Source organism: Lates calcarifer, linkage group LG7_1, assembly GCF_001640805.2.
Source record: "Lates calcarifer isolate ASB-BC8 linkage group LG7_1, TLL_Latcal_v3, whole genome shotgun sequence".
NCBI lineage: Eukaryota > Metazoa > Chordata > Actinopteri > Centropomidae > Lates > Lates calcarifer.
In genome coordinates this window covers 20,266,610-20,281,175 of record NC_066839.1, presented here as the reverse complement: position 1 = coordinate 20,281,175, position 14,566 = coordinate 20,266,610, and the positions used below count along the sequence as shown (strand labels likewise).

The 14,566-nt window shown below is 39.1% G+C and overlaps 1 protein-coding gene and 1 long non-coding RNA gene across 2 annotated transcripts in view; one reads left to right on the top strand and one right to left on the bottom strand.

Moving 5' to 3' along the window:
• Window positions 1-2,049: 2,049 nt before the first annotated feature.
• Window positions 2,050-14,566, bottom strand: part of enah (ENAH actin regulator) — a 79,987-nt gene continuing 67,470 nt past the window's right edge. The window contains 7 exon segments of the mRNA XM_018703405.2: window positions 2,050-5,971; window positions 7,058-7,115; window positions 8,195-8,279; window positions 11,853-11,919; window positions 12,193-12,244; window positions 13,697-13,745; window positions 14,032-14,174. Of these exon segments, the coding sequence (XP_018558921.1) occupies window positions 5,934-5,971; window positions 7,058-7,115; window positions 8,195-8,279; window positions 11,853-11,919; window positions 12,193-12,244; window positions 13,697-13,745; window positions 14,032-14,174 (492 nt within the window). The 3' untranslated portion in view covers window positions 2,050-5,933.
• LOC127142671 (uncharacterized) lies at window positions 7,378-14,369 on the top strand. Its single transcript, XR_007813635.1, has 3 exons — window positions 7,378-7,728; window positions 8,214-8,321; window positions 14,046-14,369. It is a non-coding gene; the product is annotated as an uncharacterized LOC127142671 (long non-coding RNA).

The following is a 14,566-nucleotide window of genomic DNA, read 5'->3' as shown; positions in this document are numbered from 1 at the left end:
GTTGTTGTAGGCTGCTGTGATGAACAGTGTTGTGATGCATATACCACCTACATTCATGGAAATATTTTGGGAGAGAACCAAGTCAATACATTCAGTATGTTACCAACTACAGATAAGAACTAAGTGTATGCTGTCAATTTTAACCAAATTACAAATACCATAAAATCTGGACTATATGTCACAACCTATCAAGGTGATGTTTGATTTTAATTTGGTCTCCCTCCCAAGTGTGACCTTCAAAACAAAAAGAATTTGTAAAAAAAAAAAAAAAAAAAAAAAAAAAAAGTAGCGTTTGCTTTAATCCCAGCATTTATGACCATTCTATTATCTCATCATTCATTCAGTTGCTTATTAAGTATTATACTAGAGCATCATTATAGCAGACTGCACCATCAGTGTGTGCATAAAACTATCATAAGTCACTCAGACATTAAGTTTACATAGATGAAAGTCAATTTCAGCTGCACATGTAGACTTATTTGCATAAACAAACATGCTTGGGAGACCTGACTGTTGTTAACAAGTGTCAGTTATACCCAAAGCTCCTGAGCAGAGTAAGAGGAAGAAAACTGATTTTAAAAATTCAAACTCTCCAATCCAATTACAGCATCAGTGCTTTCTCAGCTTCCTCGTCTTTCTCTTTGTAGCTCAGGGTGTTTTCCTGTTTCAGCGCAGCTTTTGCCGCAGCACAACCCCTCTCTGGCTGCAAGTTGAACAAAACCTCAAATGAACTACAGATGCACTGCTAGACCTCTCTCTGCTCCGCCCACAGGAAGTGTCAGTGCCTGTGATGTAAAGTGAAGCCGCACAGAAACGTTTTTACAAGCATTGAAGTGCGGGAAGTTCCCTTGAATCTCAGACATAGTTTATTTTTTTCCTCCCCCTGCAGATGTACAGGAACATTTGAGGTAACTGCAGTATTTGCAGTTTGTGAAAATGAGATTATTATGAAGCTCCTCTCTAATTAGTTTAAGCCTCATTATTGGATTTATAAAATAGCTTTTGCCACAACTTTCATAAAATCAGAGAGAAATATACACTACTGAATATTTATTTATTGCAAAATACCATATCCAAGAGAAACAAATTAATCAAAAATTCAATCAGTGCAGTGATATATTCAAATAATGGGAAAGCTGTTGAGGGATTAAAATATGCAATATGGAGATAAAGATACAGACTGCACACAAAGGACAAAAAGTAACTGTGCTCTCTCGATTTCCCTGCTCCTTTTCACGGCTCTCCCATCACCAAATCCAGTGAGTAACCACATTTTCTGAACAGACAAAAAACAAATAAGGCAAGCTGAGATTGAACTTTAAGCTTCTTCAAGTACACAAAACCAAGCATTCCCCCCTAAACAATTACTGTGTAAGGACAAAACCCTGACTTTTATATATATATATATATATATATATATATATATATATATATATATATATATAAAGATACACTGAACAAGTGTGAAGTGCCCATTGCTGGTGGACCAGTACAAAATCTTCTGAGAATACTCCACACTGAAAGTTCAAACTGCAACTCGCAGGTTCAAATCTTGGTCAGCTTCAGTTTCATCGTCCCTCTTGCCCTTCAGCAGTGGAGCAGCAGTTCAGCTCAGCTCACTGACGGCAGGCAGCATGCAGCAGCTGAAGACAAAAAGTTTCAGGCACTCGATTTCAGTTAGTCTTCCTCCTCCCGTTCTCCTCCGCTGAGCGTGACCATGAGGCGCTGTGGAGCAGTCAGATGTGCTGTCACATTTAATGGGCTGTGTTTTTTTATGTTACAACACATGTGGACACACTTGGGAGGGGATAAGACCTGTGGAGAATTCAAAGTGATTCTTCACTTAATGTGAGACTATATAATGTCTGAAAGAAGAATATGATCTCTCACAAGACGAAACATTTAAATCATAAGCTATAAAACACACCTTTGCTCACAATTCAGTACACTGATATGCATTAGTTTATGGTGGATAATTTATAACTGGTTGCTAATAAACCTTGTTCAACTTTCAAAACAGTCATCTTCATTTAAAAAGGAAACAACCTCTTGTCTTATATTGCGATTTTTATTTAATTTGCTCAAACAAAACAATATGTTAGCATGTAAGAAAGACTAATTAACGTGAGAACAGTATGGTACAATGCAGATGATAAAAGAATAAGTCTGGAAACCCATCCATCAAACTTGCTTCAGCCAAATCATCTCCTCAAATATTCCAGCAAATTCACAATTCTTTCAGTTCCTTCAGCAGAAAACTGGGTTTACAGACACACAACACATTTTTTTTATTCCATCAGCAATCTGACATTAACATGGAGCAGACCTCACTGCAGAGGACAACATAGTTTTTCTCAGAGATTTCCAAGTGTGTAAAGAAATAGAAGCTGCTGAACACAAACAGTCTCTGTTACACTGAAATGGCGTGAGGGAACACAGAACACTGCAGTCAGACTCAGCTGGGCTTCCAAACAGGGCTCCAGGTTTAGAAAAAAAATCATCTCAGAGCAAAGATCATCTTTGAACCCCTATGAGCCTCATGTCGAAAAGGTTTTGATTGTACTTCTGAGCTGTAAGAAAAGCAATCTCACAACTGTGTAGAAAGAAACCACATTTATGTAAAAAAAAAAAAAAAAAAAAAAAAAAAAAAAACATACAAAGAAGATGTTGGTGCAAAGATGTTTTCTTGGTGGGGAACAGTACTGAGGTCATTGAGCTCTCCCTTCAAATCAAATGACCAAAAAAAAAAAACCAAGACAAAATAACAACTGCATGTGATCATAATTACAGTCCCTAGATATTATTACTAGTCATCTTTATATCTCTGATGTATAAATGCAACTTCAGAACAAGGCACAGACCACATAGCTTTAACAGAAAAACCTCTTGATCGAAACATTTCAACTGCCATCACGCCCAAAGGACTGAATAGAGATGGACATCTTTCTATTTTTGGATCTCTTGACAAAATGATACAAAAATAAGAAAGGCGACTTTTTTGAGAGTGATTATGTTTAGCAGGAGACTGCCGGTTTGGTGAGATATAGCCGCACTGTTGGCGACAGAGTATGTTGGTTTGCTGTGTGGGGTTTTGTCTTAAAGTGCAATCATTGCTGTGTAAACACTCAGGACAGGGAGCCTCTTGGCAGGGTGTTTCCTTTAAAAAAAGGTTAGTTAGAGCATGAGACAGACCAGCTTAAACAAATGCCAAAATCTCTTGTCACACCAAAGGATTATGGCATCTGTATGTCTAAACTGGAATTGAAAGCAAACAGTATTTCTTAACAAATTTGACCCAAACCCAAGCAAATGACAGAAACTGAGAGGGAAACAATTTTCTCAGTGTGTTGATTTTTTAATCTATTGTAGCAAAGCTATAACATCCAAGCCCTTGAACAGCTGTGTTGTATGAAACCCAACAGTCACAGACAGCCCCTGATTAACAAACCTTTTGGTAGGATACCAGGTTTAAAGGCTATGATAACTCATTAGCCAATTCTACTCATAATAATTTATAGAGGCACTCTACACAGTTTACACATCAAAAGTCATGAGGAGCATTTGGAAACAGTTGAGTTATGTTTTCTCTGAAGTCTGGAAAATAACTCTTATTGTGTCTTAAAGTGATATCATCTGGGTTATCTCTGCAACTCCAAGATTTATATCAGAAAGCAGTACAAACTAGTGTTACAAGCGATCAAGTTGCATTATGGGACCAAACTTTTTTTTTTTTTTTTTTTTTAACCTTTGACTCAGCCTTGGGAAGAGTGTCTTGGCCTCTGTTGTTGACTTTAACAGTGGCCTACTGCAAGTCTCCCAACTTTATGGAAGTGCAATATTAAATCACTGCAGTAGCCCTTTAAGTTACAAATACTGTTACTGCTGCAAAGGGGGCAGAAACTACAATGGAAGTATACACACTGTATTGCCTTGTAAGTTCCCTGTTTGATGCTTGTAACAATCGAGATACCACGGAATTCAAAAGACTCCTCAGTCTCATTTGGATACAGAGAACAGAACTGTGACTAACACTAACTCTACTAACTCGGATCTGTTACCATGACATGCAATCTTGGAGCAACAGCTACAGTCTCAGCTCCCAACATATCCCTCTCAGGTTGATTGTATTCAACAAACTCAGCACTGAAAAGAAGGAAATGTTGAAACAAACGTATTTTAGAATAAAGTGACACTTCCCTTCTATATGTATATATCTCCAGGGAAAATAAAGTTTCTCATTTTAAGGATTTGACAGTGGCAGGAGAAAAAGGCAAAGACAAATAAGATGAAACAAACATGTCATCAGTAAGCACTGGTGAAAGAGTAAATGGCACAATCATGTCCTGACATGGACACCATCTTTTACACATTTGGGTTGACCTGTGCACCTTTAAAAAGATTTACTTTTATAAATGTTGTAAAATAAAAAATAAATGATAAAAAATCAGTTCAGCTCCAATGTGGCTGAATATACAGTATCCTTGGATTATATAGGAAAACAAATCCAAAATAAAAAAGGAGAGTATTGTGATTGAGAAATTCCATGAATTCATGTCTTACAGTGTTGTTCTCGTATTCTTTCATGTCAGCTTTCCGTTTCACAGAAAATCTGCAAGACAGATGACAAGAGGTGGCGTAGTGTCACACAGTAACAGGAGGGCCGAGAAAGGACAAACACTGAAATATGTCTGGTGGTGTCGGGACATGGGCAGGTGGGCCTTAAAATAGATGCTACACTTATTGCTTGTAATAAAACTTGTGACAGTTAATACAATTTCGTGGCAGACTTGTGACCCTCGCCTTATAAAGAAAACGTGCACTAAATATGACAAACATGACAGAGACTGACAGAGAACGGTGGGAGAGAGTCTTCAAATCAAAACGGACAGGAAGGAAGTCATTTCTATCTACACGTCTGGCCATGGTCAGCTAGCATGACGGTAAAATGTCTCCACAGAATGTTCACTTCAGGAGGGAAAAAACACTTGTGATTATGATTCCACAGATGAAGAGACAGACGTGAGAGCTTCCTGTTTAAAGACTGGATTATTGAGCTACTTGATATGGCCATAGATCTACACAGAAGCAGACATGGTTGATAGATACATTTTTTTTTTTCTAAATAACTTTTTCTCTCTTTTGTACATGTTCAGGTTAAAATAGTATTTTAGGAAGACAAGCTTTACAGTGTCCTGCAGTGGTGGACTTCACCAGAGACTGTCAGTCCCCCATACACACACTCACACACACCCAAACACACACGCACGCATGCTACCCCTATGGCATTATGGGAAAAAAAAAAAAAAAAGTTTCTATTTTCCATCCCCCACCTTCTTCACATCGCCACACTCCCTTAATAAAACGTGCCTTTTGATAGTAAATCACAAGAGTTCTGATTCTTAGCATCAATGTTGCTGTTCACTTGCGCCAGTGGTTAATACAGTATCATCGAAGAGTTCAACGTTATTATTTTGTGTGTGTGTGTGTGTGGGTGTGGGTGTGTGTATTTTCTTGTTATTATAGGACAAAGGGAGAGAAGTCATCTTTGCATAAAGACTTCACTTGACCCCCAGAGGGATGAGAGACCCTCAGCTGGAGGGGGGAAGGGGAAGGGGCGGTGGGGGTGTGTGGGGGGGGGTGGGGGGGGGCAGCGGGAAAACAAGACTTTGCAGAATGGATTCTGTGAGTCACAGCTATCAGAGTTACAAGCCTTCCACCACTACTCTATCCATTGTTATTGTGTCCAATGCTGCTCCACCGCAAATAAAGTCCTCTCTCTGTGTTAATATGATTATTGTGGTCATCATCACTGTCTCCACCATTTGTTGTTGTTGTTGTTGTATTCCGCTGTTGTTTCATCGTGTCTTGAATTGACTGTGGTTGTCTGTTGGGTCACCTGGATATGGATGTTCTGAACAGCATGTTTGGATCCTCTATGCCGTGCTGGACTTGCCCAGCTCCTCCCTGATTGCTGAGGACACAAGGTGAAAGACAGACACATGCACGTGAGAATCGCTGAGTTACTTTTAACCTGAGCTCACCTCAAATCCCAACTCTTCTGGAGAACGGTGCAGTAATGTGCAGTGTATATGAAGCAACAAAAAGAGAAGTTAAAAAGACATAAGAAGAAGAGGAGATCAAAACAATTCAGACTGGGTACATTCCTTGGCATGTTCCAGGCAAACCAAATCACTCCGGATGTTGGACGACCTCAAAATACATTTCTATGGCTTTTTGAAACACAGGTGTCACGGACAAAGCCAGCTTACATGATCTGAGAACCAACTGAATGAGTACAAATAAGTATGAACTTCCTAGAGCTGTAACAATACTTCTGCAGTTCATTTTACTCGACATCACTTCTTATGTTTTGGAATGTTTCTGAAAGTGCCATTTAAACCAGTCTAACGTCACAGTGTCCTTTAAGAAACAATAGTGGCCATTAAGTCTGGATAATCCACAAACCTCACTGAAGCTTTCCTGTGGAACTACTTTCTATGGAAAGAGACCCAATGGGTCTGTGGTTTATCCAAAATAACCAGGACACCGTTTCTGGAGATATCACTGTTAAATATAAATGTACTAGAGCTCTAGTAACAGTGACATCCCTCAAAAAAGGTTGGACCAGCTCTGGACCATGCTACTCAAGTACCCAGGGGCATGTTTGGTGGTGAGGCCCCTCAGGCAGAGTTTCTGCAGCAAACTCAGTTTGTTCAGCAGCACCTTGCAAAACTGAAAATCCTGCTACTGCAACAAAACCACATTCTGAGTGGCTATTTAAGATATGAGTCATTATATCTTTGCAGCTAACAAATGAGCTTCTGTCATGTTCCTGAAAGAGTGTATGTTATTACATTTCTTTAAAATGTATAAACCTAAAAAAAATATATGTTTTATGTAAACAATGCCCAGTGGAAAGTAAGGAAATAAAGAAAAAGAAAGAGTGACTGCTGCACTGCTGGTTTTAGTGTTTGATGTATAAAGTCACTACTAGAAAGCTTTACTGCAGGATGACTGAGGTGTGTGTATAGAGAACACAGGTTTCAGTAACAATTACCATCAATGAGCTCTTCTTTTAGCTTCGACAACTCCTTCCTCATCTCATCAAGAATGTCCTAAAACATAAACAAAACAATGTGAATACAGTGTTCATACAAACCTGATTAATATCATCAGACCTAGAAGAGGAGACAAACCAGACTTTTGCCCCCTGGCAGCTTTTACTTCTACATTCAACTTCCTGGGGAGAGGAGGTGTTAACTGACAGTTTCCTTTAGCTTTTGGATTTAGTTAAATAGAGGCACTGCCAGCTGGCAAAGGGAGACTCTCTGTCTGCTTTATAAAGCAGCTAATCCATGTGCAGGGAATCCCTGTGAGATTAGGCCTAAAGACTTACTTAATGACGGAAAGATGTAAACAAACTGACGGCGAGAGCATATGGGTAAATTAATATTATGAGCCTTAAGCTTAAGCTATGACCTTTCGCTTTCAAAACACAATGAACGAGAAAATGATAATGATGGTGAGTTTAGTAGTGGGTTTGTAGGGTGTCATCTGTGTCACAGCCACTGCTGCTGTGAGCAGTTGTAGTGACAGATAGGCAGGACTCTGAGAGATTCTCTACTTATCTAACAGGCTCATTCACAGAGGTCAGAGGGAGAAGCTGCCTTATAACAGAACAGGCGACTGCGCACACCCACACTGTGTTACTGGTAACAGGGCTGCATAGTAAGTATAGAAAAAAAAAAAGACTGGCCAATGAAAATCCCTATGTCAGTGTTAGTTGCTGAGATGATTTATTTTGGTATTATGTATAAATGCCTAATCATGAAGTAGAACTTCAAATAATTTAAGCATTTACATCTCACAGATGTACTTTGTGAAACATATTAACACAAACAATATTATATGTGTTGTAATATATATCATATTTCAGGAAAACTAAAGATAATGTATGAATATCATTAAATATGTCAAAATTGAGAACCACTAGAATGTTGATTGACATGAAAATGGTGTCACATTACCAGTGTGTTTGGAAAACTCATATAATCTGTGAAGTTTTTGCAACTCCCAGGGGAAATCCAGACACAAATAGGTCTTGAAAGCTATCAAAGAGCTATAGAGGTTTGCCAATTCTTACTGAACATATATCCAAAGGAATTGAAGTGTGTGTTTCAAGTGAAAGAAATACCTGTTTCAATCTGTCATAGTCAACAGCTTCTGTTGGCACACCGTTGGCACTTAAGGACGCAGTGGGCGTAGGAGTTGATTTAGGTCTGCAAGAAGAGACAAAGAAAAAAGAAAAAGCCAGGAATGAGGTAAGAAAAAATGGGATGGTCAAAAAGCACCAGTCAGATGTCAGATGTACAGGTGAATATATCCCCAAACTGTGTACGAACAATTCCTTTGCCGCTTATTCATCATTAGGTGATAATGTAACAGTGTGACCTGTTTGAATGGCCAGCTGGGCTAGCTGGTTAGCATGCTAACTTCCGCAGAAGAAAAAAAAAGTGAGGGAACTAGAAGAAAAATACTGCTGTTGCTTTTCACCTCTTGGCAAGCAAAGGAATCAAGTCTGATGCTGAGCTTACAACGTTTCTTCTAGACTGGAAGGCAAACGGCTGTCAATGCTAATGTTGCTATGTAGTGAAAGCAAAACTAACAAATAACTCCTTCAATGTCTAAAAACCTGATATAAAAGGTCTACACAAAAAAGATGCTGGCAAAACTGCAGTTAGGAAACAAATCCTGGTTGAAGCATGCACACAAATTTGGGAAGAAGTGCACTCACCTAGACATGCATGTAAACACACATAAATGCAAACACACACAAAGTTCACAGCAGCCCATGATACAACAAATTCTGTCATGAGGCTAGATGTCTGCAGTTGTACACATTCTCTCTTACATATCAAAGGTGAGCCTATAGAGGAGTAAGTGTCCATCTTTTATTTATTTCACATGTTCCTCAAAGAGACATTTGACATCTGGAAACAACCTGACCATTTTTATCAGCTCCTTAATTGCCTGAAGAAAAGTGATTAAATGAAAGACTCAAAGATCAAATGAATGACCACATACATGCAGACACAGTAAGAGAGCTCTTTAGTCTATATGAGAGTCATCTGGGGAAAAAATCACAAAGCAGCCAATCACATTCAAGAGAGGAAGTATGACAGGAAGTGAAAAAAAGGAAATGGGCTCAGCAGCAGGTCATTCAGAACCTGTGTGCTGAAAACACTTGTACTTCACCAGCAGGCGGAAATGATCTTAGTTTTGTTTTTCAGGGTGTTTCCAATTTAAAGCTAATTACACATAGAAAAGAACAAAATAATCAGAGACAGTGAGGGAAAAAAGTGACACAGCTGTACAGTACAGTGTACAGTTTAGCCAATGTACATTGTACACTCAGCCAGTATGCTTTTAGTAAAATGTCCATTAAGTGTGGATTTGATAGTCATCTATACTGAAGGAAATTCATATTGTTTTCAGCAGACGTTTGGCATACTTCCATGAATACAAATGACTATGATTGTTGGCAATATTTTTTGGCAATTACAAGTTAACCTTTTCAGCTACAAAGATGATTTACAGGCTAATAATGTAACACTATATAATATAAATTCAGAATTTATGTAAAAACTTATTTTCAGATGCACACAGCAGCAGTGAGTCTGCACAGCTCTCTTTGGGTCACATATTATAGTCACTTTTAATAAGCTGGAATCAAAAACGCCCATCTGGTCTCCTGTCTTGCGCATGCATACACACACACACACACACACACACCACACACACACACACACACACACACACACACACGTGCGCAAGGCTTTATCTGTGAAAGCATTCTGGATCTGCTCTGGCTCTATAATGATAAAACTGTGCCAAGTCTAGTCTGCACTGGGTGGACACTCATTTTTGTGGTTGTGCATATGATAGGGTGGGTGTACAGCATGTGACGCACACATATGGATTTCCCTGCTTTGAAGGGGGGAAAAAAGGTTTCGAGGGCAACAGGCTGAGCAACATGCAATAACAGTAACTAGATTACACTAGAAATCCATCATCCACACAGTGACTGGTTTAGAAACCACATGACATACTGTAACACATGGCACATTTCAAACAACAGACGAACAGAGCTGGCCCCTGCAGGCTGATAAACTTGGAACACAAAGACAACACAGAATTCATTCCAAACGTTTCATCCAAGCATTTTAAAATAACTTCTCTCCACAAAAAAGTCCATCACAGCAAACCTTAATGAAAAAAAGGAGATAGTTTTTTTTTTTTTTTTTTTTTAAGGATTTTCTCAAACTCCACTGCCTTTTCTCTCTACCTGTTGGAAGAATCTGCTCCCATTGGATATCTCCACGGAGACTCTCGTCTGTGTGAGCAGCAGAGACACCGACTTTACAAATTACAGCTTAGTATCTATCTCTGTATTGTATGTCCCCAGCCTAATGAGATGGCTCTAGGGCCAGGGCAGTATCTGGTCATGACACCCATTTAGCTTCAGGTTTGCTCACAGGTGAAAACTCCCATTTGAAGAGACTAGCATACACTCATTTTAACACCTCCATAGGATTTAATGTTACTGAACCTTTAGCACTGCTTTATGGGTGGAGAATTAGTGCTACAGACATTTTTTTCTTAAGATGAATTGAAGGTTATATATGAAATTTCTAATTATTAAAGCAACACTATGCAACTATTTTACCATAAAATAACAGCTTCAGAATCATTTTGATGGTACACTGATTTGTAATAGTAAAAGTGTAATGGTGCCTCTGTCATCCCCACTCTGTTTCCTGAACACCTGATCCTACCATCTCCCACAAGAAGTGCATAGTTGAATGGTAACTGGCATAAACCTCCAGTATCAGGCCCAGCAAGTTCAAGAATAATACCAAACTCTCCATCAGTTCAGTAATTAAAAAAATAGTGTCTATCTCCAGTATCTAGGAGGATCCAGAGTTTGGTGTGTTACAGCTCTGGAAGCTGTTAGGCTGTGTTTCACTTCAGTGAGTGGGACTACACGGTTGGGGCTTTGGTCAAGCAACTGAAAGGCTTTATTTTCTGTACATGAAAACGGTATTACTGCTCAGACCTGGAGCCCAGCAGAATTAATTACCAGTTGTGACAACAGGCTGCTGTTGCTCAGCAAACATAGTGTTGCTTTACGTAAAAGCTAGTTAACCAAAAAGGCGTGTCTGAGATTTGCCTCAATAACAACCACTTGTATCTTAACCAATTGGTGTATTTACGTTCTTAGCAGGTGTAAACCACCTGCATGTTAAATATATGGTGAACATCACCTAAGGTTAGCAGTGACACTACAATTTAGACTTTACACAGAATATGTGTGGTTTTGATGCATCATCCAACCAAAGAGGCTGACAACATAAAAAAAGAAAGAAAGAAATAAACAGGAGCCTTAATAGCTGCTTAGCTAATTTGTACTCCCCTGCTCTTTTCCTCATTCGCACACAGACACCTCAGCAGTAAGTGTGGTGTCTGACGTACATCCAGCGTGCACATGAAGGCGACATAAGCTTTAGTAATGTTAGCCAGCACTGAACGGCCCCAGCAGTGCATCATGCTAAAGCTAGCTGATGCTAATTCTTTAATATATATCTATAAATATCCATATGGTTTCAATAACTGAGAAAATTATATTAAATACCCTAGAAAACCCTTGAAAATTAAACTGAACCTTTTTATTTTTTTTAAATAAAATATACTTAACTAACTAACTAACTTACTAACTAACTACAACAATGACAACATTAATATAATACAACATGACAGTGTGAGCAAAGCAGAGAGGTGGGGAAATACTGTACCTTCCAATAACTGGAGATTTGCTACCGTTCATGGTGTTTGTTCTTTCCCATGGCTTCCTCGGCATGTCTAAAGAAAACGACAAAACACAAGAAATATGAGAATCAAACCCCTCTTACCATGTGACCTTAAGTTCACCTCTCCATTACAGTAGATTATCACCACAGAAAAAAAAAAAACAAGTTGACAACAAGCAGATTTTTGCAGCTAGAAATGCAATTAGCTTAATGCTAACTTGGATCCTCATCGTCTGTGTTAGGAAGATGCATATTGTTGTTCCTGTGTTGCTGATGGTTCCCCTCAGTCCTCAGACTTTGACTGCCAGTTTTTTCTGACACTTACCTGGTGTGCTACAGGCTGACATTTTAGGAGTTGTGTTTATTTCGCCCTCCTCCTATTGGACAGACAGAAACAGGGTTCAGAGGTCAGAGATGAATCACACTCAGAGGGCCGTGGATGTGATAATCACAGAGAGGAGCTTCACAGATATCAGAGACAGAAACAGACAATCAGGAGGACGGAGTCTTTCTTTTCTCTGTGTTTCACTAGAAAGATCAAAGCTACCTTTCAATTCTGTTTTCATTTAGACTTCAAACACCAGAGACATTACTGCCTTCTTTTCCACACTCACATTTCCTCTCACTGAGGTGTAAACTGTGAACGTGCAAATGCTACTGACATATGTGGGTCAGCATAGGTGATTTGTGTGACCTGGTCTCATTGATTTGTCTACCAATAACATGAGTTTATATTTGCAGATTGCATGCAGAGCACATGCCAATCCTTTCCATGTTGTTTGGGTTAAAATGATTAGGTTCGGATACAAAAACTCCTTGGGTGGGGTAAGGGATTAATCATGGTTGGCATGAAACAGTAAAATACAGTTAACGCACTTAAATATCTGATGTGACGTTATAAACTGGCTGATCACTGGTCTCAAAACAATGTTCTCCTGCTGCTTGTGCAACTTCAGTTTTTGCCAATAAAGCCCCTAGCCCACCTCCTCCTAATAAACCAAAAAGTCACCTTAGAGAGTGAAAACAAATTCACAAGTCATCTGGAATGTGTCACATAGATGAGGGAGGATTGGCATTTCAGCTGCAAAATTAGACTCTGGCATTTGCAATGCACACATTTGTGTAAAGTTGTGTTATTTGTACACAGATTGAAGGGAATGGGCTGGACATACATCACATATAAGAAACTGACTCATCAATTGTTTCCTTTTAACAGAGGGAATAAACAAAGGACTACATGAAAAATAGGCACCCTGAAAATAAATAAAAACTCATGAGCCCGTAAAGAGGAAAGAGATAGATTATGCCCCTTCAGCTGCCTGAAAACTTGTAATATGCTGCAGAAAATACATTTGCATTATCTTCATACCAGTCCAAAAAAGTGGAAGCAACTGGAATTTATTAGCAAATGAAAACAGTATTTCTGCTGGAGAAAAGAAATGAAGAGTAACAGAGCAGAGGGAGAGCAGCAGTGTATGTTATACTGAATTTATCCAGATGACTGGTCAAGTGTTGAGATTGCATTAACAGCAAAGAGCATCAATAGTATATGAAAATGGGAGCAGATCAGGGAAACATTATAATACAGTACACTTATACGACTGTAAATAAAGACTAATACAAGTTTTCAGTGAAGGCCGGTTCGGGTAAGTATTCAAGACTTATCTGAAAGTAAGGATTTACAGACTGGAATTTGGTACACAGCATCCACCCGAGACATGCAGGCTATCACACAGATAAAGCAATGACTGATTGGGGAGTCATTTCAGGCAGAAATGTAGTGAATGCAGTGTGCTCTGCACAGCCTAGACAGCACTAATGATACTTACTGATCTCTGGTCAGGTTCAGGTGACGAGCCCTTCTCTGCAATTCTTCTCCTGTAACATATAGAGCCCAGATTTAGTTCTCTCTGTCAAGTCTTTGTGAACTTCAGATTTTTAAAACTTTTTTAAAAATTCAGACTGGATTTTACTACAAATCAACTCATAGTAATGATGACTGGGTGATTGAGAGTGCATCAACTTATTTTTTAGAAGATATAACAAAACTCATTATGACCAACATTGTGATTAGCCAAATGATAGACATATACCGTATATAGAGTTTCTCATTTCTGCCTGGTATGTCTGAGACATACTGAATCTAACAGTAATGTGTGACTACCTCCTGGCCAACAGGGCACTCATCTCCTCCATGAGCCCTCCTCCTCCAGGCAGAGGGCCATTGCCTCTGGCTTCAGATTTGGCCCCCGCGGCTGCTGCAGCCCCCGTCATGGCTGCTGCCAGAGCTGCCCCTGCATCGTCAACCTGAAGACACAATACAATACAAATGAAAGTGAAATACAAGTTAATGCAACACAATCTGCACAATCAGGGTTAAGTATTAACCCTACTGTGAGAATAAAATGAGAAGTGGAAATGTACTACTGGTCTTTATATTAGACAAGCCATACATAGTTGTAGTTGATTTCTGTATATTGTCATGTTAAACACACGAGCAGACGTGCATTGTTTGGCAGGGATGCTATCAGCATTATATGTAAATCTCCTGTCCTGAGTCTGAGAGGAGATGTGACAGATGAATGTGTGTGAGCGTGTGTGTGATTATGCATGAACTTGGTGTGTGTGGTGTTTCAATGACAGTAATTCTGTGTGATTATATCTGAAGATCGTGTGTATGAGTATCAACAGTCCTTTCT